Source organism: Scleropages formosus, chromosome 8, assembly GCF_900964775.1.
Source record: "Scleropages formosus chromosome 8, fSclFor1.1, whole genome shotgun sequence".
Taxonomy (NCBI): Eukaryota; Metazoa; Chordata; class Actinopteri; order Osteoglossiformes; family Osteoglossidae; genus Scleropages; species Scleropages formosus.
The window spans coordinates 8,630,125-8,657,758 of NC_041813.1; the positions used below are offsets into that span (position 1 = coordinate 8,630,125).

At 40.9% G+C, this 27,634-nt stretch overlaps 1 protein-coding gene across 9 annotated transcripts in view; it reads left to right on the top strand.

Annotated features, from left to right (window-relative positions):
• Positions 1 to 27,634, top strand: part of gbf1 (golgi brefeldin A resistant guanine nucleotide exchange factor 1) — a 68,825-nt gene that overhangs the window by 38,984 nt on the left and 2,207 nt on the right. The window contains exons 5-37 of one of the 9 annotated variants that reach the window (XM_018724911.2): positions 1,987 to 2,105; positions 2,305 to 2,413; positions 2,893 to 2,953; positions 5,197 to 5,251; positions 6,192 to 6,272; positions 7,394 to 7,429; positions 8,464 to 8,608; positions 9,031 to 9,230; positions 9,487 to 9,655; positions 9,878 to 10,089; positions 10,405 to 10,503; positions 10,699 to 10,893; positions 11,282 to 11,465; positions 11,663 to 11,803; positions 12,037 to 12,125; positions 12,485 to 12,687; positions 14,261 to 14,384; positions 14,888 to 15,013; positions 16,478 to 16,560; positions 17,378 to 17,614; positions 17,950 to 18,043; positions 19,199 to 19,375; positions 19,896 to 19,960; positions 20,113 to 20,236; positions 20,660 to 20,731; positions 20,892 to 20,986; positions 21,170 to 21,323; positions 22,863 to 23,106; positions 23,256 to 23,413; positions 24,006 to 24,252; positions 25,518 to 25,720; positions 26,743 to 26,893; positions 27,460 to 27,590. In XM_018724911.2, the coding sequence (XP_018580427.2) occupies positions 1,987 to 2,105; positions 2,305 to 2,413; positions 2,893 to 2,953; positions 5,197 to 5,251; positions 6,192 to 6,272; positions 7,394 to 7,429; positions 8,464 to 8,608; positions 9,031 to 9,230; positions 9,487 to 9,655; positions 9,878 to 10,089; positions 10,405 to 10,503; positions 10,699 to 10,893; positions 11,282 to 11,465; positions 11,663 to 11,803; positions 12,037 to 12,125; positions 12,485 to 12,687; positions 14,261 to 14,384; positions 14,888 to 15,013; positions 16,478 to 16,560; positions 17,378 to 17,614; positions 17,950 to 18,043; positions 19,199 to 19,375; positions 19,896 to 19,960; positions 20,113 to 20,236; positions 20,660 to 20,731; positions 20,892 to 20,986; positions 21,170 to 21,323; positions 22,863 to 23,106; positions 23,256 to 23,413; positions 24,006 to 24,252; positions 25,518 to 25,720; positions 26,743 to 26,893; positions 27,460 to 27,590 (4,583 nt within the window). The remainder of the gene's footprint in view (positions 1 to 1,986; positions 2,106 to 2,304; positions 2,414 to 2,892; positions 2,954 to 5,196; positions 5,252 to 6,191; positions 6,273 to 7,393; positions 7,430 to 8,463; positions 8,609 to 9,030; positions 9,231 to 9,486; positions 9,656 to 9,877; positions 10,090 to 10,404; positions 10,504 to 10,698; positions 10,894 to 11,281; positions 11,466 to 11,662; positions 11,804 to 12,036; positions 12,126 to 12,484; positions 12,688 to 14,260; positions 14,385 to 14,887; positions 15,014 to 16,477; positions 16,561 to 17,377; positions 17,615 to 17,949; positions 18,044 to 19,198; positions 19,376 to 19,895; positions 19,961 to 20,112; positions 20,237 to 20,659; positions 20,732 to 20,891; positions 20,987 to 21,169; positions 21,324 to 22,862; positions 23,107 to 23,255; positions 23,414 to 24,005; positions 24,253 to 25,517; positions 25,721 to 26,742; positions 26,894 to 27,459; positions 27,591 to 27,634) is intronic. The other 8 variants (XM_018724912.2, XM_018724913.2, XM_018724914.2 and 5 more) reach the window with 8 other exon arrangements.

Here is a 27,634-nt window from a genome sequence, read left to right on the forward strand (position 1 = left end):
TGAATTAAGACAGTGTCTGAAAGACCCCAGTCTTGGTAAGAAAGGCACTCAATGATTGTTGAAAAGAAAGTAATTTAAAGTTGAGATTTATTTAAAGTTTTAAAAGTAAAAGTTGAACAAAGTCAGGAAGTTGCAAATACTTTTTTCAAGTTATTTCGTATTTTCATGTTGCGTTCAAATGATCGTTGTCTTATGAAGAAGAGGATTCCTTGACAAACCCCTGGTGCCTTTAGTATGCTTCACTGCTGAAGTTCCCTTATATTTTGTGTTGTAGTTTGTGTAATCAGTATTGATGTTAACATTTATATTGGAATCACGTTTCAGTGCATGACCTAAAAACATTTTTTCCATAGTTCAAGTACAGTTTTGCTATGGAGAAGTCTGCTGAAAACCACCAAGTTGCTATGCAATGCCCATTTTAGGACATTCTACCTAGTCACCTGGCATTCATCCATCACAAACAGAAAATCTCAGGAAAGACTGATGTGTCATTGCAACCACATACATACCTGTGTGGTCACAATGAGTCATCAACACATATTGGAGCTGATGTGTGTAGAGCCATGGTGGTCAGTCCTCTCTGCTCCCATATTTTTCGTACAGTGTGGAGCTGTGGTGCCTTTGCCTTATTACACTTAACTGGGTCCTAACTATCTGCCAAGCCACAGTGAGATTTCCCCTATGCATGACCTCTGATAGCTGCCCCCTGCAAGCTCTGCATCCCTTTTCCTTCCTTTGATGAGCCAAGTTGGACCAGGTTAATAAAATGTCCCTTGGAAGTGGCTGTTGGAAAAGTGACTAGCTCTCTGCCACTGTCTGCTCTGGTTCTGGTTTCAAAACATGGGCCTGGTTGCCTAGGCAGCCAGTTTGCAAGTCTTCCCACAAAAGGCTACATCTGGTGATTAGATCTCAGGTCTTTGAGGACCTTCTGCATGGTCTGGGGAGTGGTGGCAAGCCAGCAGGATGGAAGGGGAGGAGGAAGCGGAGGGGGGGGTGGTGGTGGTGGTGGTGGTGGTGGAGGCCATGTGCTTACCTCTTTGTGGCCTGATAAGCAAATAGACAATACAGATAAATCTGATGCATGGTGTACTGTTGGATCTTTGAGGGCTGGAGGATGTCATAGCTGCTCAGTGCATCCCAAGCCTTACTTGCCACTATGAACCAGAAATTGGTGAAAATGAAGTCCCAACAATGTGCCATGTGCAGCTTCTCTGTATGCGGAGGACATGTCGTTTTGAATAAATAGCTCTGCGTGTTACATAAAGTATTGCATAACTCATTGTTTCTGTTTACCTTGGGAGCTGATGGATTTCATATAAATGGTTTATCAGGCCTAAGGTCTGGATGCTTGATGTTAGTATCTCTATGTCAGGTGGTTTAGCTTAACCAATGAAATTTTTGTTTGAATCTGTTTGAAATCATTTTTCTTTGTTACATTGCCTCTTAGTCACAAGTCATTTAGTGAAGCTAAATGTGATTATAGGGAACACTGTCATAATGTGTTTTACCATGGAGCTGTAGCTGTCAGTTAAAAATAGCTTTTTTTCTTCCTTTGACAGCAAAGTTATTGTTTAATGGGTTGAAATGATGTGATGAAGACTTAATTAGTCCCTATCAGACCCCTTTTTATTGTTTAAATTGAATGTAACAGAAGACATGGATTTAACCTTTATGTAAAAATCTGTACATCGTGTTTACAAAACTGTTTTTCTTTTCCTCATGTTTCAGCCGTCCGTCTCTTGAGGATCCCTGTCTGTATTCAGCATGTGTACGATATGTCTGTTTAAACATTCATAGCAAGGGCTCATATTGGTACAGTGGTGATTTAATAACTCACATTCCCTTCCATAACCAGCCTTTCTGTTTTTGCAGTTATTTTGAGAACACTGCACATTTGGTGGTGTCAACTCAAAACGGAGTTCAAGATAAAAGGTGTGCCTTGAGCTGACCAGAGAGTCATTGCAATTTGTTCCCCCCCCCTTGCAGATGCCAACCATGAAGGAGCAGCTGAGAGTATTGAGAACATGGCCGATGCTGTGACACATGCACGATTTGTGGGAACAGACCCTGCCAGTGATGAAGTAGTGCTCATGAAAATCCTACAGGTGCCATAAGCTATTCTTTTTGAGACAGAAGTAACAGAAAACAAGTGCAGCTGTATTCCGACTGTGAATGTTGTTGCTTAACTGTCTCGGGATATGGTGAATCAGGCTCCTTTATGCAGAGCTGCACCTTTCTTACCCAGGCCTTAAATGGGTTCCTTCTGACAATGGTTTAAAGAGTTGTGTGCATTTCACCTGCCAGGTTCTGAGGACCCTTCTGCTCACGCCTGTGGGAGCTCACTTGACCAATGAGTCTGTGTGTGAGATCATGCAGTCCTGCTTCCGCATCTGCTTTGAGATGAGACTAAGTGGTAAGTTTGCCACCAGGACTTCTTGGCTATATATGCCATGGAGATCCCGAGCCATGTTGTGTGACCGAGCAGCCAGAAACATACATATTATCCAGTTGGATTCTCAACAAGTTACTTGGCTGATCTCGAAATTGGTAACGGCGACTTGTTACCGAGGGCATCAATGTCCTTACATGCTCAATTAGAATTAAAGATAAGCTCTTTATGGGAGACATTTGAGGTTCTCTTTAATCGTTTCTGTTGAGCCAGTGACAGTGAACGTCTTGCACTACTTCTGTTTGCAAGTTCCAGCTCTTTCCGTGGCTGTGATTGCCCACCCCCGGTCGTCTGTTCACATGCGTGAAGGCCCTGGCTCTCCCCTTGACAGCGCTTTAATAAAACTCCACCTAATCCTGAGCAAACACCCGGTGGGGAGCGGGTGATGGTGGCTGCCTCTAATGGGGCCCATGCTGTTTGTTTTTTCCCTCTTACTCACCCAGAGCTACTGAGGAAGTCAGCCGAGCACACTCTGGTGGACATGGTGCAGCTGCTGTTCTCCAGGTAGGGACATGTCACAGTTAACCCCCCTTCCCACCCATCACCCACCTGAACCATCCCATACCATCCGGTGGTAAATGACAAGCTTAACCCACCACCTGAAGACTCAACAGGAAATTGGTTGCCTTTAATTAGCTTCTGTGTCCTTGCCACCAGTTTCAGTTTCAAGAGTTGGTTCAGCCTGCAGCAGAGATGGCACGGAGATGAAGGATTTTTGTTGAATGTTTCAGAGATGTATTTTTAAGATCGATTTAGGTGACATTGTATGCTTTAAAAACGTGTGTTTAAACATTTGAAAAGTCAGATGTCAATCTAGTCCATGTGAATTTTCAAAACATTGGGAATTTTATAGCAAGAGGCCTGAAATGTTTGCAGGTGAAAAGTCAGAAATATTAATTTTTTTCTGTCATGCTCAAGCTACTTTTTTGAGTCTCGTAGAAGTCACAAAAGTAACGTGCAGTTTTTGTGGAAATGTCTTGGAGGGAGTATTATCCAAGAGAATGTTATGCATCTGTAAATACTGAAAAGGAAGAATATAATATTTTCTGCAGTGCCTTCACTGACTGCATTGCACTGACTTCATTGACTACACTGAGCAAGTAAATACAAAGAAAAATGATTCCTCATTCCTTGGAAGGCCTGTAAACTTCATATGTAATAAGAGCTGAGTGATGGTTTAGGGTATTTACAGTAATGCTTAGCAGACTGTAAGGCATCTAGTATTTGAGTTACTTGCTATACTTCCTATGTGGTACACTAGCCTATGCACTTTTTTTCCTGTAGTACATGAGATTGTGGTCCTTGCATACAGTTCACCTATGCAATATAGTATTAACCTGTTGGAAATCATGTAGTGGCTGCTGTTTATGGGTCAAAGGTTGATTGTTCTCTAAAACACTAACCAAGCCCTGATGGAATTTCCCAGCCTGCACCAGTGGCACCAATTTTGCATTCAACTGCATGTCACATACTGTTGTAGACAGAGTTGAACCCACAGAATACCACATTGTTTGTTCTGCATATAGATGAACAACAATTCCTGACGAAGGTCAGCAGTGCTCGTATAAACAGTGGAGGGAATTAGCATGGCAAATAGCCCCAGCTGAACCCCGACACAATCAAGCAGAATTTAGATATCATATTTTATATATATAATATATACACGGGCACACACACACAGCCCTTCCACCACCCAGTGAAGCACATAACATGACAGGAGAATCTCCTTTAATGTGTGCAAAATTAGAAACCAAATGAGCTTTGCACTAGTAATGCATTTGTCACAATAATAGGTTTTTTAAGTTATTGGTGATATGTGGCATTCAATTTTTTTCTAAAATTAATTGAAAGTCTTAGAGCAGTCATAAAGTCGGAAACAGCACCTGTTAAGGAGATAAGGGCTGTCTGAATTAAAGTCTGGGGTAGTTTTGTTCTTTCAGTAGGTTATACTTATAACCCTCAGGTCATTCTTGAGTCTTACTTTAGGGTTTAGTACTAAACCTCCTCTCCAACACATGGTGCCTCTGTTATCCAACTCCACACAATTAAGCAGCAGGCCTGACCACCATCAGTGTTTTAAACTCTCTTTCTCTCACGCAGACACACCCAGACACATACAAGCACAGAGAGCATGCCATTCCCTTTGTCTGAGTTCTTTGCTCAGCCTGTCTCGTTCACAGCACCCTCATTAGTAGGGTCTTTAGCTTGTGTCAGTCACAGGTTGGGAATAATGAGTGGTGAATTCAATCAAGTGCTTCAAAGAGGGCTTCAATAGCCTGCAAAGGTATTACGGATGTTAATCTGGTGGGCCCAGAGATCATCCCATGGCCAAGCCAGTGGGATGACATGATTATCGGATAGTTAACGTCAAGCTCACCCTTTGACATCTCATTTTCCGCAAAGCTGGAGAGTCCACAGAAGCCCCAATACTCCCTTAATGTGGATGTAAGCCATTTTTCCAAGAGAGTCATTCTCTTTTAGAGGAGGAATGTTTGCTTCGTCATTTGTTTTCTCTCCATCTTAAATTAGAGTAAATTACTGGTATTGCCATTGCGTCACACTCAGAAATGGTTCACAACAAATATATTAATGGGAAAAACACCTGCCTTTATTAGTAGTTTTCATGTATTTTTATAGGATCTACAGCTCTAGTGGTTTTGCAGTGCTGGATGCAGTCAAGTTACAGCCACATTTTGTCTCTTTTTTTTGTTGTGGTTTTTTTTTTTTTTTTTTCTCCCCCTCTCCAGACTGCCCCAGTTTAAAGAGGAAGCCAAAAGCTTTGTGGGTGCCAACATGAAAAAGGTAAGTTTAGCTGTCTGATATACTGATGGTTTGACTTCAGTCCCAACTGGTGGGGCTACGTTTGCCTGCAGCCCCCCCACCTCTCCCTCTTTTCTTTCTATTTCATTTCAACTGCTGTCACTTAGTTTGCATTACAGGGCTTGTTTAAATTTGCACCACTTCTCAAAACTTTTTACTGTATACTGCAAAACATCTGCTTGCACACATTTTAACCTGTAGAGTTTTAAAAAACTTAAATGGTGATCTTGCGGTTTTATTTGGATCACTCTTGAATTTGTTCCATCTATTGTCGTTGAATTTGTTCTGTTATCTAGCCACTTTTCTATTTATAAGATTGCTATTGAGTTAGTATTGCTTTTTCTGTTATTAATAAATGTAACTCGCCAGCTTAGTATTACTGCTGGAAGCCCTGTACAAGCAGAAGTCTTTCAGCACAGGTTTGTAGAATTAGGTTTTGACAGCCCTGGTTTTTGTTGCATCTGAGCTCTTACTCGGCCCTGATTGGGATTTTGACAGTTACTGTTGAGAACAAATGGAGAACTTGTTTTTCAATTGTTAAACTGAACTGGCATTAATAGACCTGTAACTATCGTAATGGTGAAAATGTTAACATGTTTTTATGAAAATGAACAACTACTCAGATAGTAGTTGGACATTTGGTTTGATATTTGAGTCTTGTTACGCAGTGAAAATGAAATAAAGCTTAGTTACGAAGAGCTCAGCTGCAGCCTTGCAGCCCACAAGAAGTAGGCTCGAGCATCCCTGCTGTAGATGGATGGAGATATGCAGTCTCTAGTGTTGTGTATGGAGTGGATGGTCTCCCGTCCTCCTGATTGTGCTTTTTTCACCTACTAGTTGTTTCTTGTTTGCAATGTCTGCTGCATTCCTGTTTTCTCCTTGTTGTCCCCCTATAAACTGCACATTTGCCTGTTTTCCACAGATCCCATCTTGTGTCCTGGACAAACACGGTCTTATTTGTGCAGAGCAGCCTATAAACACCAGTCAGAGGGGCTTAGAGAGGGTACTGCTGGACATGGTCATTAAAACAGTAGTGTGCAGATAGGCCTCTGTTAATGCATTCTTAAATATACAGTGTAGCATGGCTTCTCTGAGTGAGTGCATGTGGGTGTGTTGTACCACATAAATGCTGACTATGGGCAACTCTGCATTTACTCAGTACTGATGCCTCCACTTACCATAAACATGTACCCAGCAGTATTTTGCCTATGATGTTTTTTTATTATTATTATTTTTCATTTTCTTAATTTTCTGAGTGCCACTAAAACTGTTGGTCCTGTAATTTGTTTATATAATGCAAGGATTTTCATTCTTTAATTGCCATAATCATGTTAATGTTTGAGTTTTTAAAGTTGGCTCACATGAAACATTTTATGGCTTTAACACATGCTATTTGATTTGGAGAGGTAAGGGATGCATTTTTCAGTCTGTTACTTTCAGAAAAAGATGTGAAATCTACAAAACAGTCAAATTTAATATTTTTTTTTGCATTAATATAATGAAAAAAGTTTAGGACCTAGTTTAATTTGGATTGTTTTCTTTCTTTTGATGGATCTAGCTTGGGTTGTAGTACAGTTTCTTCAGGGGACTTTTCTGGCATTTCCACTCACAGAGTAACACAAAGTGAGGATCTGTTTTGAGTCTTGACTAATATACTTCGTAATTTTGCCCTAAGATAGCAGACATAGAGATCTTTTTATTCCGGCAAATCTGCTTGTAGATTATTCCTTGATGAAGTGTTGCCTGGTCTAGCTCTCACACTGAACGAATGCAGCAGTTTTACTCGCTGCTGTGGAGGTCCCAGAAATGTTTGTTTGAAGATTGCCAGTTATAAGCCATGTGCATTGTGCCCCTCACCCTTATACCCCATTGCCTGCATCTCCTTCATTTTTTTTTTTTTTTGTTTGTTCATGGTGAGTGTTTGTGTTGGAGTTATGGTCTCAGATCCCCTTCTAGTTGCCTGAACTCTAAAGAGTTGTGCATGGGGTTTGGTATGGGATATGGGAGTGTACCCCCTATGCCTCACAGGATGACAACGCTTGTGCGACGTGTGTGTGTGCGCGTGCATGTGCTGCTGACATGTTCCCCCTCACTAATCACTGGCACCTGCCCTTTTCTCTTGAGGCTTACAATATCTTGTGGAAAAACAAACGTGTGCAGGTAAGGAAAGCCACTGGCTGTTTGGGGTTTCTTCCAACGGGGTCATGGACGCTTCCCTGGCCAGGCTCTCTGAGCCCTGTCTTTGACCTGCATCCTGGAGGTCCACTAGCAAGCACATCCTTGCAGCTCACTTTAAACTGGAAGAGAGGTTGCAGCTGGACTGCTGTAGCTGAAAATGGACCTCCTGCTTGCTGAAAACTTGCTCTTTTTGCTTTTTCCTTAGCTTGGTTAAATTACTGAATGTATGGAGGACCACAATATGGAGAGTATGCTTCTAGATGGTAGCCCTCCAGGATGGGGACCAGCTGCTTGTCAGATACCATTAATGTGAAGAAGGCCAGTGCCTCTTATAGAGATTAGTCGAACTGTCTTTTATATTTCCTACCAGCTGGTTAGGTAGTGGTTCCCTGCTACCTGATACACACCAGTATATACAGTATATAATACATACATAGTATGTACACAGTCAGTTTAAGCATATAAAATGCTTCCCGTACATGTATTAAGCAAATGTGTAGAGATTGAAATTGAATACCACAACAATAATTACTGGTGAAAAACATAATTTAAAAAATTAAATTTTAAATATAAGGCTACTAAGAATACTTAAACATTTTAATGTGACTAGTTTGGATCTTCAGCTCAGTTGGACATTGCCTTCTATTCTGTGTTTTTCTGTTTGTAATTCAGCTAATGACTTAACCTTTATATTTGGGTTGCATATTGTTAGAAACCACATCAATGTAATACAGTGTTAAAACCAACAATATTTTTCATTTTTCTCTTTGAACAAAACTGTTGTTAGGTTCAAAGAAAAATAACACGTCACAGTATTAAAAGTATTTTGTTGATGTGGTTTTCTCTGCAGCTGTACAGTCAGCAAGCCTGCCAGCTTGGTTAAAAAAAAAAAAAAAAAAGATGGTTTTCCTGGCAACTAGCAGTGCTATCAGATTGCTGTGCCTGTGCCTCCATTTTGTTGAATCAGCAGCTGTAGATCCAGGCCTTTGAGTCAATGCCTGTACTTTCTGTTGCAGCTCAAGATGCGTGCAGGAGGGATGAGTGAGTCTTCCAAATGGAAGAAGCAGAAGCGTTCTCCACGGCCACCCCGACACATGGTGCGCAGTGCCTCTGGTTTGACTGACACCTCCCAGCCACCCACTCTTAGTAATAACCTTTCAGGTAAGGCTTATTATTTCTTATAACCTCACTCTTTGTCTCCTTCCATGGCTGCATCGTCACTTCTTTGAACAGTAGGTGGTATGTTGGTTGCCGGTTCAAGTCCCACAATAGATTCTATTTGTTGTTGTCTGAATATATATTTTCATGGGCAAAGTTTGAATAATGTTTGATAAACAACAAAGAATACCATGATCAATATGAGTGTTGATTGAACGATGAACCATGGTGCAGCAAGTGGTAGGTAACAGACTAGGTTTACTTGAGACTTGCATGTCTGCAGCTATGTCTCTTTCTCTTAATGTAATGCATAAATTGTGCTTTTGATGAGATGTATGTCACTTTGGACAAAAGCATCTGCTAAATGAATAAATGTAAATGTAAATAAATGAGTAGTTTACTATGTTTGTGGGTCATGCTTATAGGTGGAGTTCCCTTCATGGAGGAGCAGCCACCTGGTCTCCCTCTGTCTGACAGCGTGGCCTCCTCCATCTCCAGCCCTGCTGCTGACAGTGGTCTCGATGCCTCCTCCAAAGCCACATCTAGGGAGGATCTGACAGACCTGGAGCAGAGCAGCTCCACTGCCACCACGCCCTCCTCCGAGCCTGGTCGACTTGAAACACAGGTGTGGCTTTCCTCCCCTTTCACTCTTGCCTATGTGGGGTGACAGGCTGGTCAGTAATCAGAGGCCTTTCTTCCTTGCATGTGGAAGTGTTTTTGAAGCATTTCCATACTTAACACTGATTGCTTTGCATGCCACTGCTCATTTTATTTGTATTTTTAAGTCACGAGGTCAAACATGAGATCTGCAGTGTAAATTGGTGTTCACCTTGGTTTTTGTTTCATATATGAAGTGTTGTATTTGTACTTTGTCCCAACAGGGTGAAGCAGTGCAGGTTGAGCGTACCCAGTCAGCTTCAGTGGAGTCCATCCCTGAGGTTCTGGAGGACAGAGACTCATTGGCGGAACAGTCAGACACGGCCTCTGTGCATGACATGGACTATGTTAACCCCCGTGGTGTTCGCTTCACACAGTCCACCCACAAAGATGGTGAGCAGAACTGGGACGTGGTCATTCGTTTGTGGTTTATATTTGCTATTGGAACTTTTAAATTTAACTCAGTAATATGATGTTTCCCAGACAAAAAGTGAAGAATGTGATGCAGTAATGTATAAATCACAGATAACAAACAACACTAAATAAAACAAATCGAGGAGCCCTTTCTTGTTGGTTGGCCATTAACAACCTCAGAATGCATGCCCACTTTCACAGGTGCAGCCCTGATCCCTTATGGCCTGCCTTGCCTCCGAGAACTCTTCCGCTTTCTCATCTCCCTCACCAATCCACATGATCGCCACAACTCAGATGTTATGCTGCACATGGGACTGCAGCTGCTGACTGTGGCCCTGGAGGCAGCGCACATTGCCCCGTACCAGTCCCTGTTGTGCCTGGTCAAAGACGAACTCTGCAGGCACCTCTTCCAGGTACCACCCTCTGGGACCTCTCCTAATGTCACCTGGAGTGTATATTTTATTAATTTTATACAAGGTTGAAAATAGATTTTTATTTTTTTATTTTTTTTTTTTTTTTTTTAAAAATAGTATTACTTGCTGGACATTTATGTGTGAAATCATGTTAGAGCATGAGTTTTCTGCATGCTTGGTGGTGAGGTGAAGTCTGCAATTGAGGCTGTTATTGAGAGTGAATGACTGCAGGGGTCAGGCCTTGTCAGGGTGTACTGAGAGCAACCAGGCATAGAAAGTCATCTTTCTTTTTGAAATCTCTGCTTTCTCCTGCAGTTGCTGAGTGTGGATCGTATAAATTTATATGCTAGTTCGATACGAGTGTGCTTCTTGCTTTTTGAAAGTATGAGAGGACATCTCAAGTTTCAGCTTGAGGTATGTATGAAATGGAAGTTCCCCAGTTTCTGATATCTTAGAAGCTTTGCTTCTTCAATGCTACATTATTTTTTCATGTATCTTGCAGGAATTAAATGTAAACCTGCCAAATGTTAACAGGAAGCAGAACAAAAAAGCTTAAGAGGAATTCAAATTAAAAAGAGAATAACCCATAAAATATTTGTCTCCCTGCAGATGTATTTGAAGAAACTTATGGACATCATTACCTCTGAAAATGCCAAAATGCCCTATGAGATGAAGGAGATGGCCCTTGAGGCAATCGTGCAGCTGTGGAGGATCCCCAGCTTTGTCACGGAGCTCTACATCAACTATGACTGTGATTACTACTGCTCCAACCTGTTTGAAGACCTCACCAAACTGCTCTCCAAGGTAGTAGCCAGCCTAGACATGAACATACCAGGTGAAAGCACTGGATAGTGACCCAGAGGCAGAGTCCATAGCTGAGAAAATAACATATTTACCTCATTAAATGTTGTTGTTTTTTTTTTTTTTTTTAAATTTTTTTTGCATGTGATCAGTACATAATGGAGACCAGAAAGGTCAGTGAAATCACACAGTAGATGTGCCTCCTTTGGAAGAATAATTAACGTAAATGTATTGCAGAGCAGCTGTCTTTAAAACTTAAAAAGACCACCCATTTAGCTCCAGAGCACATGCAGTTATTTGACCGGGATGTTAGGAGTCATAACAATGCATAGTGCACTTGAAAATGGACCACTAATGGCCAGCTCATGGCTTGTGTTATGCTGTGTTGCAGAATGCCTTTCCTGTGTCAGGGCAGCTGTACACCACCCATCTCCTCTCTCTGGAGGCCCTGCTCACTGTGATTGACAGCATAGAGGCTCACTGCCAGGCCAAAGTGCTCAACAGTGCTGACCAGTCAGATGCGGTCACACCCGAGGTAGAGGGCACAGGCAGCAGGGGCACTGACACCGTCATAGGTAAGGTTAGGGTCATGCCATCCTGAGGTTATCATAATAGGACTGAGCAGTGTGTTTACTCAGCATGGGGTAAATTGAACTTGTATGTCCTCTGTAGGAGGGTTGTGCAAATGTAGAAATGTACGCACAGGAGCAGTGTGTTTTTTGCTCTGCAAACAGTATGGAGCAGCATGTTGTAACTGGTCTCACTTCATTAGGAGAGAGACTTGCTAACACCACCTCCACTGTGAAGAATGGCCCAGAGGTTGAGGAAAAGCCTGCGTGCCTCCCCACCAGTGGACACCTGATGGCGGAGAGGATGAGTTTGGGGAGGCAGGACCAGGAGGAAATAGAGCTCGGTACTGCCTCTTCAGTGCCAAGTACAACACTTGTGTCTGCTGATAATCTCAATCAAATTTGCCTTTGCCTTTACCCTTACTTCTCTCTCGTCATATTTGTTTGACATTTGTCTTATACTAAGTTTTTTGGTAAGAATGTTGCTTAATGTGGATGAACAATATCAACCTCTTTGTTCTTAACAGAATTGCCTTTTGCTTAAAAACCAGTTACAGGCTAGTCTGTTTATCTCTAGCTGACAAAAAAGCACCCAAGAAACCACAGCGGTTCTCCTGCTGTCTGCCAGACTCTCAGGAACTCATAGAAATCAAGAACAAAAAGAAGGTATTAAAAAAATCTTCCAGTTAAAATCCCACCTGCATCTATAAGTACTGATAACATACATATTCACCCCAATATGAGTAATTGTGTAACTAGATACATTAAAATAAAATTCTTATGCCTAAAGATTATGATGCATGAAGTCAAAAATTGTATTATCCATTGTCTTATAATAGTAAAGAAGTCATATAAATTGACAGCTTCTTTCTGTATTACTGAGGGCATAAGGGCTACTGATAGTGTAGTGGTTTCCTTCAGGTACAAAGGTTGCAGGTTTTGACTCTCATCTACAGCTGTAGAGTACCCTTGAGCAAGGTACAGACCCTAATTGTGTAATTTCCTGACCCCCTGTGACCTTGAAGCTGCTGATCACAGGGACAGAGCAGTTCAACCAGAAGCCTAAAAAAGGCATTCAGTTCCTGCAAGAGAAGGGCCTGCTCAGCAGCCCCATGGACAACAATGAGGTAGCCCAGTGGCTTCGGGAGAACCCTCGCCTCGACAAGAAGATGATTGGGGAGTTCGTCAGTGATCGTAAAAACATGGAGCTCTTGGACAGCTTTGTCAAGTAAGAGTTGTGGTCTTTAATTGTACTCTTCTGGTGCCTATTGTACAGCATAAATTCTATGCTGTAGAATTGTGTTTTTTAATAGCTTACAGGTGGGACAAGCTACTGTTACAGGCAGTCTCCAGGTTACGAACGTCAAACTTGCGTTCGTTATGAACCACCCCTCGTAAAGCCTATTATATTAAAAATTCGACTTATGTACGATGATTCATAATAACAAACAGGCTTTGCAACTCGCATCAAAACATTGCACGTCTACAGTGGTTCGTCGGCTTGTGGGTGCGTGGGCCCGAGGTAGGACAAAGACTTTCTTTTTCAGTCGGACCACGTTGCTGTTAAGTGTCTCGTGTGTTACTGTATTTGGCTTTAATTTTTTTTCCCCCCTTCCTAACCATGGCACCAAAGTGTACATTTAATTCAGTTCATTTTTATAGCTCACTCTTCTCATACAGTGACACAGAGTGCTTGAACACAAGCGTAAGGCAAGAAACAAACACATCAAAGAAAGAAAGAAGACAGTTTACTACAGACTAGCGTAATACAAGTGCTTTTATAACGCTGTAAGTATACCTTCTTGCCACGAAGGAAAGGAATTAAAAAAAACTCCCAACTGAAAGTGGAGGCAGAAGAAAAACCTCTGTAAATGTGATGCAAGTAATGGTGGTGCATCAGAGAAAAGGAAAACGATCACGATTGAAGCTAAAGTGACAATAATAAAGCAATCGGAAAAAGGTGAAATTCCAACAAGCATTGGAAAAGCAGACATTAAAGTTTCTTTAATGTTTTTTTTTTTTTTTTATACCCACACACACACATTCCCTCTCCTCCTCCTCCTCCTTTTGCGCTCTCTCTATTATAAATATTGTAGTAATGTTTATCTTTGTCTCTTATATATACTGTACATGGTTACATTTATTGTTATATCATTACATTATTATTCTTACTGTATTGTTATATTAAAGATGTTTTAGTATATCCGAAGTGTTTCTTTAATGTTTTATTTTTTATGCATAGAAGCATACGTGATATAAGATATACTAAGACAAACATTTGACTAAGTGACGTTAGACATGAACTGTACCTAACTGTTATGACTTACGTACAAATCCAACTTAAAGGCAGACTTAAGAACGGAACTCGTATGTAATCCGGGGACTGCCTGTACATTTATTCATTACAAAGTTAAGATACTTACAATTAGTTTCCCATTTTATACATCTAGGCAATTTTACTGGAGTAAATTAGGGTACATACTTGCTGGAGGTGGGGTTTAAACCTGTGACCTTTGGGTCCAAAGGCAACAGCTCTAGCTACTACACTACCATTTGTTACTTCTGCTATTGATTTATCTTCATAGTTATGTTTGGAAAAAACTAAAATTTTTTGACAAAACTTTATTTTTGTTCCTTACCTCATTCAAAATCCCAACATTTTTTCCTTTTTTGTTTTGTTAAACATGGTAATAAAATTAATTTAAATCTGAATTATGATGACTTATTCTATTTACCTGTGCCCCGGTAATGAAATTCATTTAAATCTGAACTATGATGACTTATTTACCTGTGCCCCCCAGCACTTTTACCTTTCAGGGCCTTCGGATTGATGAAGCATTGCGTCTGTATTTAGAGGCCTTCCGCTTACCTGGGGAGGCACCTGTCATCCAGAGGCTCCTTGAGACCTTTACCAATAACTGGCATGTGAGTGAGACACTGGTTTCCGGGGGGGGGCGGAGGAGGTTGAGAAACATGTCTCTCTCTGTCTGTCTGTTTCTCCCCTTGTGCATTTTACTCTCTTTCTCACACTGTTGCCTTTGATCTCTGTTCTCCTCTCTTGTGTACCCTCATATACACATGTGCAGGCAGCACACTCACACAAACATTTGTTACATTAAGGGCTGTTTGGTCACCAAGCTATACTTTTAATTTAGGTAATGGAAGGTAGTGGAACATTTACCCAGATAATATCAAATAAGGAAGTAAGGACAGGTATTATGGCAAAGATTGGTGTTACACAAGCTGGTTGCATAAATGTGCAAGACCTATTTACCATGCAACAAAATCAGGGAAAAACAGAATGAGTTCTAGTTATATCATGTTTGACATGTTCTAATTTTGTATTATGCCACTGTAAGCCGTCTTACTATCAGATGTTTTGACTGTGATCTTTGTGTGTGTGTTCGCGTGCATGTGTGTGTGTGTAGAAAGTGAACGGCTCCCCCTTCATGACAGATGATGCTGGCTTTGCCCTGGCCTACGCTATCATTATGCTCAACACTGATCAGCACAATCATAATGTCCGCAAACAGAACATCCCAATGACAGTGGAGGTGAGTGACTGTTTTTCACACATCTCCCTCCTCTTTGACAGTGAGCCTGCATTTTTTTGTTTTCTTTTTAGGAATGAACCCATAACCATATGTCCTACTTTTAACATGTGATGTTGTACTTTAAGGTCTAGTCAAAAACTGTCTAGTGGTCATCTGTGTGTTATCCTAAGTATGCTGAATTCATTGAATGAAGTTCTTGAGTGTGTCTTAGTAAAACTTTTGGCTTTCAACCTATAAAATCCCATGCTCGCTCCACTTCAGTCTTTTCTGTTTCATTTGTGTGGTCAGCTGCAACTCACAGTGGATCACTCTGCTTTCACTCGCTTCTTTTCAAGCATGGTGGTGTGTTTACTGTAGTCAGTCAAAATGTGAGTGACAGCAGCAGCAAAGTCCGTCCTTGCAGACTAACATGTTAAAGGCTGGCATTGTATAACGCTCGACTTGAAGGTGTATGAGACCAAGGCAAGGGTGCTATAAATTGCTACTTCCACTGCACACCCACCCATATATAGGGAAGCTCAAAACATAAAGCAAAAATGTTTCAAAGCTACCTGGCACATGCCTGTTAATCACACAAGCTGATATCTGAAAAATGAAAGGTGCACATTTTCCATTCCAGAGGTGAGGTTTAAAAACTGGTTGCTTAATGGATTAGTTTAGCAGTAAAGTTGGACCTTGTCTGCCTGTATAATTTCTTTTTTTTTTTTTTTGGGAACAAGATAAACTTAAGGAAAAATACAGTTCTTTCTGAAGAGGCTTAAAGCAGGTGATTTTTGGAATGGCATGTTCAGATTAGTTTCCTGTCAATCAATCTACGTATCTTAGACCAAATGATGGAAGAGCCAAAATGTACACATACACACTGATCTGCATTATATGAGGACCATCACTTTAATCACTGTCAGTACCGTCAGTGTGCCTTGCCTAAAGCGCCACTGTTCCCATTGTGAATGGCTTCTTTGGCACTGAACGGTATTGTAAATAGCAGATGCTTGTGGCCAACTGCCAGTAGCCGTGAACGCAGAGATCCCGGTGGCACACAGCATCCTGCTTCACAGGACCTGCTGGGAACGAGCTGTGGCATGACACAGTGGAAGTGCTCCTGGTGCAGGCCAGCTGCTTTGTCTCTTTGCTGGTGGTGTTCATGTCTGCTGTGGTGGTATGAAAACACTGGGAAGAGAAGATCCCAAATCATCGGCCTGTTTATTTCTCCGGGCTTCATCCTGCTCTTTGGAGCAGCTCACGTTTCCCTTTTACTCATCATTAGGTAACCCACCTGCTAATCAGTTTATTTGATCGCCAGGCAGTAAAAAGCTTGACTTGTTTGTAGGGCTTCCCACAAGAATCCTGCATTACAAACATGACAGCTACATTAGGCTTCTAGACTGCTGAGTTTGTTGTTGCATTGTTGAGTTCTTATTTTCATGAATGTGCAGATCCTTTCAACATTTTTCTTCTTTCCAGCAATTTAAGAAAAACCTGAAAGGGGTGAATGGTTCAAAAGACTTTGATCAGGACATGTTGGAGGACATCTACAATGCAATTAAGTAAGCTATCCGCTGATGCACTCATATTCATATCCTCTGAATAAATATTCAACTAAATTGACTGGGGCTTTCCCATCATGATTTTGGAGTATTGCGATATCCTCTGTTCTTTCAGTAAACCTGTTTTTTGCCGAATGTTTAATTTGTGAGTGCTCTCTAATTTCTATAACACCACAACAAAATTATATGACTCTTTGCTTTGGACCAGTATAAAGAATTTTTGCTGCCTTTAGTCTTTTTGAATCATCGTGTGAGATGTTTGAGAGGAGTTGCAAGACCGTCATTAAAAGCCTTAATACCAGGTTTTGGTGAGGCCACTGGTCTCAGTAAGCACTAAAAGCAGACCCAGTGGCATTTGTCATACCATGAGCCGACTTAAAGGAGGCTGCAAGATCTACACGAAAGGGCTTGTGAAAGAATAATGAAATAGCTGTTCTCTTTTACAAGACAAATATACATTACCTCTTAATTATGATGAAAAATGCCTTTAGTCTGACAAAAATCCTGTAAAGAGCAGTGATAGAAGCTGTACAATCAGATTCTGTGATCAACAAACAGCATGTTTAGGGAGCAGTGCTCTACAAATAATTTTAGATGAATTTAGCAAAACTGAACTAAACTTTTCTGCAAGCTCTGTATCGATCTCTTGATGTAGTGATACCAGTCTTGACATGTTTTGCATAGACCAGCAACACGAAATGCAAGTTTGCCTAGTTGACCAGTTTATTAAGCAGTGAATCAAAATGATTCTGTAACATATTATGTCCTTAGTATTGTTTGAAGCACTGTGCTTATGTTACCATATACGTCATGGTAGGAATGAGGAGATAGTGATGCCTGAAGAGCAGACAGGACTGGTGAAGGAGAACTACATTTGGAGTGTGCTGCTGCATCGGGGGGCCTCGCCAGAGGGAATCTTCCTGCATGTGCCTGCTGGTAGTTATGACCATGACCTCTTCACCATGACATGGGGTCCCACCATTGCTGCCCTTTCCTATGTATTTGACAAGAGCCTAGATGACACCATTATCCAGAAGGCCATTGCAGGCTTCAGGTAGGAGGAGCAAGAAGTTCTTTTTTAGATTCGATTCAATTTAGATTTTAGTTAGAATGTGTCTGGCAATCTGTCCCCAGCAAAGTAATGTAGGGTAAAGGGATCTCTTTGACAGTGTGTCAAGACCAATGTGACAGTATTCCAATGCAAGTTATGTAATTAATTTACAGTATCAAGTGAGCTGAAGTATAATAGTATTTCAGCTTCTTATGTTGAGGTGTCTGTATTTGGACTGGTAGTGTGTGTCAAATGAACTGAACAATTGAGATATTGCAAAACCTCTAAATTTTTTTATTTATTTATTATTCATTCTTTCATTTTTAACTATTGTGCAGGAAATGTGCCATGATAGCTGCTCATTACGGATTCAGTGATGTGTTTGATAACTTGATCATCTCTCTCTGCAAGTTTACAACACTAAGCAGTGAGGTAAGCAGTGGAAATGTACTGAGTTACATGTCAGGAAAGTGGTTATTCATTGGTATTTCCACTATGAATATATACGGCTCCCAATACTTTTCCCATTTTGCTCAGCTGCATTAATGTTTAGACTTCATAAGTGTGTGTTTTCCTAGATTAATATGTATAATCAACCATGAATATTAGCTTTGTATCCATCTAGGCTGGCGAAACTCGGGTCATCTTGGGTTGCAGAATAATGCAGTTTTTCCAGCTGCACTCTTAACTACCTTACCTTTACTGGGATTTTAATTGAATGTGTTGCATGGAATCTTCATTAACTAAGATTTTGAGGAATGTATTTTTGTTTTTAGTCATTCTGATCACATTCTCTGCACAAACTCTTATTCAGTGAAGATTGTTGACCAGTCTATCCCCATATTCATGTGCAGTGCTAAGCATCTTAATCACTGACACTCACTAGTACCAGACCCAGGCTATAAACATTGGAAACAAGTTGAATGACGGCAGTCTTACACTGCTATGGTTTTAAGTGCATTTTACTGCTAACAGTTAAGGAGGAAATAAAGGTTGCTTTCACTATGAAGCACATAGAAATTTCGGAAAATACTGTAAAAAAGTTAAGAATATGCAATTAAAGATGAATAACCCAGAAAGTGTTTGTATCTTTGAAAATACAGAACTTGAATGTCAATAAGACAAGATGCAAGTATACAATGAAACTCCTGGATCAGAATTCAAGACAACTCTAGTATTTAAACAAACCTAACTAACTTTACATTTATTTATCTATCAGATGCTCTTCTCCAAAGCGACGTCCAATGAACTCCTATTTAATGTTATCGGCCCACACACCTTATTCAGCAAGGTGACTTACACTGCTAGACACACTACTTACAAACTACTTATTTAATAAGCTAATTTAGTTTGTTTTAACATAAGTTATGGGGAATTTTCAGCTTAAATGTGTTTTTGGTGAAATGTATTCAGTCAGAATCTGAGTCTTGAGCAGTGATGAGCTTAAGCAATAGTTTTTGTGGACTCCTGATCTACAGATGTTCATGTTGTATATAGCACTGATTCTGTTGCTTTTTTGGTGTCATGAAACCTGTTTAATTTGAGTGTGTAGTGTCACTCGACACCATTGTGTTCTTTCACTTGCAGTCGATCGAGAACCTGCCAACTGTGTTTGGCAGCAACAGCAAAGCCCAGGTGGCTGCAAAGACAGTGTTCAGCCTTTCCCACCGGCATGGGGACATTCTCAGGGAGGGCTGGAAGAACATCATGGACTCTATGTTGCAGCTATTCAGGGCAGAGCTCCTGCCCAAGGTCATGGTGGAGGTGAGCAGTGGTAACTCGTGGCAGCACTGTAGTGGCTTGAGTTGTCTCCTTGAAAGTGGAAGACACTAGATTTAAATCCCATACCAGCTATAATATCCTTGAGCCATGTTCTATCCCTTAATTGCTCCAGTAAAAAAAAAAGTTAGCTGCATAAATGGAGAAATAATTGTAAGTAGTTAGTATACAAACCTAACATTGTGATTTGCTTTCTAGGAAAGTGTAAGCTAAATGAATAAACAATAAAATAATCGTAACCAGTATTATACTCCAGCCTAAGATAAAACCTTGGATGATTAACTCACAGAGAAGCATTACAGCTACAGCTGGTTGAAAGATGGTGGCAGTTACCGCAGAAACAATTTGCCAGGATGTCAGTCTATTGAAGTGACCTAATTACCCCAGTCAGCATCAATCTGACAAGAGTGGTAGTGTCATGTATCATTATACTGCCCTCTGCTGTTACTCTGTGGTTATGTCACCCCTTCTGATTTTCAGAGACAATATATGTTTTCCGTTTCAGGTTGAGGACTTTGTTGAACCAAGCGGAAAAATATCCCTCCAGAGGGAAGAGACTCCATCAAACCGGTAATGACTCCTATACCTAGTGTGTTCGGTGTGGATTATCAAACAGCACATAATAATGTTGGATTTTTGTCAGCAAATGTGCTGCTTTAACTGTGTTGATAAGGTCTCTAAAACAAAACGTGTTAAAGAATGTAGTACTTCCTGTGTTGCAGGGGTGAGTCTGCAGTGCTCAGCTTTGTGAACTGGCTCACTTTGAGTGGAGCAGAGCAGTCTGGACTTAGAGGACCTTCCACTGAGAGCCAAGAGGCTAAGCAAGCAGCCATTCTCTGCATCAAGGTGCTGACTTCCTTCATCCCTCTGCATCCTTACAAGATGACAGCCACTACCCAGTTTCTGACTTAATGATTTGAAGTTAGTTATGTGAAAATGACCAGGTTGTTTCCTTGTCTAAAATAAAGCTCTGGTGCTTTACAATTTTTATGGGTTGTGTGATGATGCACTTTTACATCACTCTGCCATTTCCTGTGTTCATTTATGCTTTTTCACTGTGAAAATTTAAAAGAAAAAAGTTGCCGCATATACTGAAGAGATAACAGTAACTTTATTGAACTGCCCAGATAAGGATTTCTGAGGTTTAAATGGCAGTCATTCATTTCTCTGTAATAATGGACCAGTACACAGGAGCTTGACGGGTCTGCACATCATGTAAACGTTTTAACTTGCACTGTAAATAATACATGCATTACTTCTCCTGTCCAGCAATGTGACCCTGAGAAACTGATCACAGAGAGCAAGTTCCTACAGCTAGAGTCTCTGCAAGAGTTGATGAAAGTAAGGAAGCTCATCTGTATTCTGTGGATGGATGTGTCCTTACATGCAGTGCATGTGCGTGCACGTGCATACACACACAGTCTTGTGCTCGTCAGTTAAACTGTGACATTGTATTGCTCAGCAATGAGTGGAATAAACATTTGAAGTCTCTCATGGACAGGCTCTCATCTCAGTGACTCCAGATGAGGAGACCTATGATGAAGAGGATGCTGCATTCTGCTTGGAGATGCTGCTACGCATTGTGCTGGAAAACAGGTGTGAAGAGCGGAAGTGATTCATGCTCTGTTGCTGTGTCCAGTCTAAAACAGTACCTTCTTATAAACCAGCATTTCATAGATTGTCAAACTGCATGGTTGTTGACATTTGAGTATAGTGCTTGCCTTCCTTCACCTGATAGTGGCTGGAGATACAGAGGATGTGCTGCTTGCCTCCCTGCAGGGATCGTGTGTCGTGTGTATGGCAAACTGTGCGTGAATACCTGTACCACCTGTGTGTGCATGAAACGGAGAGCTGTTTCCTGGTGGAGAGGGCTGTTGTGGGGCTCCTACGTTTGGCCATCCGACTGCTTCGACGTGAGGACATCAGCTCCCAGGTACCTCTGAATGAAACTGTCATAGCCTGCGCTGCTGTAGGTTGACGACTGCTTGAGTAACTTGTAGAGCTATAGCTGTTATTGAAAAAAGGGTTTGTGAAATAGGCTGAATTTGCTAGTGTTGAGACAGACTGTTTAAAACATGTAAAACATATTCCCAAGAGATTTTCAGTTTTAAGTGGTTTTACACCACAATGTGTCTGTACTTTCTCTATTGGATAAGAAAGACTTCACTCAATGAAACTTCCTTGTAGAAGAATTCGGGCTTGCAAGCAAATGCCATTTGTACCTTAAAATTCACATAATGTGTTATCTTTCTCAAGAAACACCATACAAGAACATAATTTCAATTTAAAATAGTATTGTTGTTGAGGTCACACTGCAAAATACAGAGCAGTCTTACACTCCATGCGTGGTGTGGCTTCTTATACATCTCATTTGTTTTTTTTTTTTGTTTTTTTAAAGCTGTGTCCAATTGCTGGTGTCTGAAATTTCTTGATCGTGTATAGTAATAAGATCCGTTTAAAAAAAAAAAAAAATTTCACAAAAGTGCTAAAAGTTGAAGAGGCAAAGGAAAGCCTCACTTATAACTTACTTAAAAATCAAAATGATGAAACACACAGAATTCTCTTGGAAGTCAGCACCATTACACATAACCTTGTTTGTGTAACATGATTTACTATTAATTTATTGCGAACTCCGAAGAGCAGGGTAACGAGCATTATGGTGAATGCTGACAGTAATTACACTGAGAACTGCCTTGTTACATTGTATAATGATGATTTTGCATTTACAAGGCATTTGAAAGCTTGTTCAGAAAAAGTGCTTTACAATAAACAAAGATATGAGCTAAAACACCAAAAGTATTTACAATAAAAATCAGTGTAAAAATAAACACCATTAAAATGCAACATAGACCACAGAGAGTTAAAAAATAAATAAAATTTATAATGAAAACAGCAGAATCCAGTTATTACTTATAACCACTTGTCCAGTGTAGGGTTACAATGGTCTGGAGCCTGTCCTGGAAGCATGGGGTGCAAGATAATCTATACTCTAACAAAAAATGGTTTAGCAAAAAAACTGATCTCCCCCCCCCCCCCCCCCCCCCCCCCCCCGCCATATTTACCAATATACAGGGTGTTTCACAAAATGTATGCACACATTTATGTACAAAAATGTTGTTTATGCAATCTGTGGAAGTAGATATTGGGTGTACAAAGAAAGAAGGGTCTGTGGCACGGACCGAAGTAGGTCAAGTGTTGAAATGTTAACCGTTGACATGTTGACAGCTCCAGATTTGATGGACAAAGACAGTGGCAAACATCAAATGTGTCTTCATTTTTTAAACGTACCAGATATCTTTGAAGAAAAAACTTTAACAAGCAGGGCGGCAGCACCACTCGGCTAAAGCCGTAATTTCACAAATTTTTTAGTCACGGGAGAAAAAAATATGTAAAAATTGATTGTTCATGTGATGAATTGATTGTATGTGATTTTTGGCTTTATGCCGACTCTCTAATCCCTGTGTAACGTCAGCGCCCCACTTCCCACTGGCAGGTGCTGCTGTCCCTACGTCTCCTGCTGATGATGAAGCCCCACGTATTGTCACGGGTCAGCCGGGAGGTAGCCTATGGTTTGCACGAGCTGCTAAAGACCAATGCTGCTAACATTCATTGCAGTGACGACTGGTTCACCCTTTTCTCCCTGCTTGAATGCATTGGGGCTGGTGTCAAGCCCCCGGCCTCTCTGCAGGTCACCACTGGGCCTGATAATGACACGGGTAAGTTGACCAGCGCAAAGCAGCATGTAGACCTAAAAGTTTGGTTCACATTCTAACCCGTAGTCAAAGTTAGTCTTGTTATTTTAAAATCCTATCGTTTTTCAAACGTCCTTACAGGTTTAGCATGTCTTCCTGTTTTTTCATTCTAGGTGCCCAGTCAGACAGTGAACTGCCATCCTACCACACAAGTGAGGTTAATGTGGATCGTGGCTATACCTCTGACTCTGAGGTCTACACAGAGCATGGCAAGTCCAGAATGCCACGCTCCATCACAGATGTGGATGTGGCCAACAGTGGCTGGCTTGTGGTGAGTGTTTGCAGTAGGTGTGATAGGGCAGAGTTTCCACAGGGTACCTTGTACTGCCAGCTTAATTTCTGTAAGTTCATCACACCGAGTGTTGGTAAATACAGTTTTTAAAAACAAAATACAAACTACGTTTGCATTACATTACAAACTCTTTACTAGGGTAATTTGTTTGGATCTAGACACTGAAAATTTAGTTTATTTCTTACCAAGTTTTGATTATACAGTACTGCTTGAAAGTATGTGAACCCTATAGAGATGGTCATTGTTATATAAAATATTAAAATAAAGTTACACACCCGATTCTACTTGCCGACACGGTTTAACCAGTGCAGCTTTGGGTTTGCTTAATGCACCTTCACTACTTCTGTTTTTCTGCTACATACAATTTCCTATAAACCAACATATGAAATTGGTCATTAGACACCTGTTATGTCAGATGAGGAAAAACTGGCTCCCGTTAAATAAACATTTTGTAGTAAAACTAAGGGACACACGGGCTTTAAATACTTTGAAGCAGCACTGTATGTGTATGTTCAAGTTGGATAGGGTCATTCAGTGTTTTAGTTGATTGTTTGCTGGTGTTTTATTTCAGGTTGGAAAAGATGACCTGGATGTCAGCAAACCAGTAGTCACCAATCCTAAACCCCCAACCCCCCCTCTTGTAAACCAGTACAGCCTCACTGTAGGCCAGGACATGGGCCTGCATGACACCAAATCTCTTATTAAGTGTGTGGAGTCACTGTCCTTCATTGTACGTGATGCTGCACATGTGACGCCTGAGAACTTTGAGCTGTGTGTCAAGACTATCCGGGTGTTTGTGGAGGCAAGCCTGAATGGAGGTCAGTTTACATCAACCCTTATGTTCTGGAAGTGACATAAGAATAGATGTCTACATAAAAGTAAAAGATGGTTGTGAACTTATGAAAGTTGTCACTTGCGTTCATCCCCACCCCATGCCATGATGTCACTACTTCCTAGCTGAGACTGTATTTAGGAATAATGAATTCCTACAAATAAGAAATAAGGCCGTATAAGTAAGAAACGGATGATGAATTATTGAAGATAAATTTTGCAGTTGACTTGTGTATCCCCCCCCCCCCACTACATGTGTCCTAAATTTGTTTGGGGGCAACTAGTAGTGTAGTGGTTTTACAGCTGTTGCCTTTGGAATGTTGTATGTTCAAATCCCACGTACTGCTATAGTACCCTTCGGTAAAATTACCTAGCTGTATAAATGGGTAAATAATTGTACGGAGCTTAACACTGTAAGCTGCTTAGGGGAAAAGCGTCAGCTAAATGAATAAATGAACACATAGCAGACCAAACGTGACCTGTGTTTTATGTGCTGAGCAGATGGTCAGTAACGTACCCCAAACAGGAGTGTAGAACTGCTGTAATTGACCCTGCTTCCAGTGTGTACATCTTGTGTCCGATTCTAGTAGCGCTTGTAAGAAGGGAAGTACTGTTACCGTAGAATCTCAACTGGTTAAAATGAAGTTGAAATAGATAAATATTTCGCATCCCTATGGTTTAATTAGTCAAAAAGAGTTGTTGAATGTATTTATACAAATGATATGTTTAAATTTTTTCAGCAATTTTCCATTTATTATTCGAAAATAAATAAAAAAAAAAAAATTTAGCTCGAACTTAATAAAAGTAATGGTTTATTTTCCAGAATTTTTATTTTCTTGACTTATGACTATATCCAAGGTTTTTACTGAAGCTAATCCACAAAAAATAAGGGACCTCTTATGCTTTTATTTATTGTGACTGAGCAGTAAATAATATTTCAGACTAATGTATTTTTATTATTTAGAGCGTATTGGATTTGTATAACGGACCTTTGCGTTTGTCACTCAGGATTCAAGAGTGTCAGGAAAATGAGCCGAAGAAATGCTTCTTTGGCAGCTTTCCTTTGAAATGAAACCATATTCGATAAAATTACTGTAAAGTAATGCGTGCTGAATAAAGTTAATACAAATATTGTACCACTTCTCCTAGGATACGTGTTTTTAATGCGAACCATCACCTCCCTGACTTTTGTTCCCTCAGTTCTAGCCATAGAGAAGTGCTTTTCACCTGATCCTCAGCTCTGTCTTTACAGGCTACAGGACCCACGAAAAGAAGAAGAGCCATAAGTATGATGCCAAGTCTAGTCGTTTGCGCAAAAAGCCACGGGAAAAGGACGGGCTGTCACGGCGGGTCAAGGCATCCAACCAGAGAGCCTCGCGGCCCCACAGTGATGATGAGGAGGATGAGGGGGTGCCTGCCAGCTACCACACGGTGTCATTACAGGTTAGTCAGGACGTAAGTACAGCAGCCCTTTCCCTTCTTGCCTCGTCTGTGCCCAGTGGCTGCCTCTTCACATCACAGCGCCAGGCCCATAACTTCACCTGTAACCGGCAGCCTTCTACTTACTCTGTACTGTAGTAAATTACATTTGAAGTGTAAATTCTAATCAACTTAGTTTACAGCTCAGTTGTATGGCACTGGGTCTGTGCATTTAAAGCAGTTAAAATGTGGGCTTTTTTAAGTTGCCAGTAGCACTTGTTCTCTAGAGCTGTTAATCCCATTCAGTACAATCAACCTTTTATTTTTATTTTTTCTGATGCCTGTAAAATGAGCTGTGGAAATGTGAAAATGCATCCTGTTCTGCAGCTCATGTTTCATATTATTCTACAGATCCTCCCTTTTTAACTGAGGGCCAATTAGCTTAAGGAAAGTAGTAGGATACTAGCATAGATTCCCCCCCCCCCTGTAATTTTTTGTGTCCAAGTAACTGCCATTGTACCACTTGGTGAGAAGATGCAAAGACCTATTAAATATATATTTACATTTAGCTGACACTTTTCTCCAAAGCGACTTACAATGTTGGTCTACCTACAATTATTTACCCAGTTGTACAGCTGGGTAATGTTACTGAAACAATTTTAGGGTAATTACCTTGCTCAGGGGTACTACAGCCGAAGGTGGCGATTGAACCCGCGACCTTCGGGTCCAAAGGCAACAGCTGTAACCACTACGATACCGGCTTTGCCTGTTAGAAATACAGATGTATTTCTAATATATGTATATTCAGAGAGGAACGTATACTTGGATACATACGTTAACCACGAGTTATCGGGTAAAGGTCCAGATTTATCCCGCACAAGGACTAAAGTGAATTAAAGTATAGTGAGCAGGGAGATCCTTTGTCCCTTTTTAATGCCATTTCAGTTGCCCTTCACCCTCATTGGATGTAGCGCACATTACCTTTCATACTCATGTCTCTACGTTTGACTTGTCTGCATGTTAGTAACATTAACACTGGTAATCCACCGGCCTCACAGCTGCTGGACCTTATGCACACGCTACACACGCGGGCAGCCAGCATCTACAGCTCTTGGGCAGAGGAGCAGCGCCATCTCGAGGCTGCAGGCAGGAAGATTGAGGCAAACTCTCAAGCGCTGTGGTCCAGCTGCTGGTGTCCACTGCTACAAGGTCAGAGATGTTCCGGAAGTAACGATAGGGACAATGGTTGATTCAGGACTGAAAAACGGTCAGTCACGTGTGAATTTTTAGCCAGATATTTCTGTCATAGTTAACGTCTCATGAAAGCTTGTGTTGAGCTGTATAGATTGACTTAAACAAGGTGTTATCTAATCCCCGTAAATATAGCACTTTTCTAATTATTTTAATATTTGTTGGCGATGTGCACAGCACATTTTTATATTGAGTTCTCATTTCTTATTTTCTCAGTTTTATTCTTGAAAATGTAGAATGAAACACATGACAATGGCACGTGAGCAGAGGTGAAAGTTTACAGCAGTAAATGCCATGTTTATGCTAAAGAAAAATGCCAGGTAGCAAAACAGATCAACCCATGCTTGTTAAAATATTTTTTTAAAAATTATAGTTTCATTCATCCCAGTCCATCACAATGACTTTGTGAAAGTTGTGGTTTGATTACACTAAAATGCGTTTTTGCAGTTTTGAAAAGTGGGTGCGAATGGGGTTCAGTTTAGATCGTGCAACGTGAATAAAGGAGCACATCATCTTTGTTACAGGGATCGCCTGGCTGTGCTGCGATGCACGGAGGCAAGTGCGCATGCAGGCCCTCACTTACCTGCAGAGGGCGTTATTGGTGCACGACTTGCAGACACTAGACGCTGTGGAGTGGGAATCCTGCTTTAATAAGGTGGGGCAGAGATCTGTGTGGGTTCAGTAATTTTCTCTCATTTA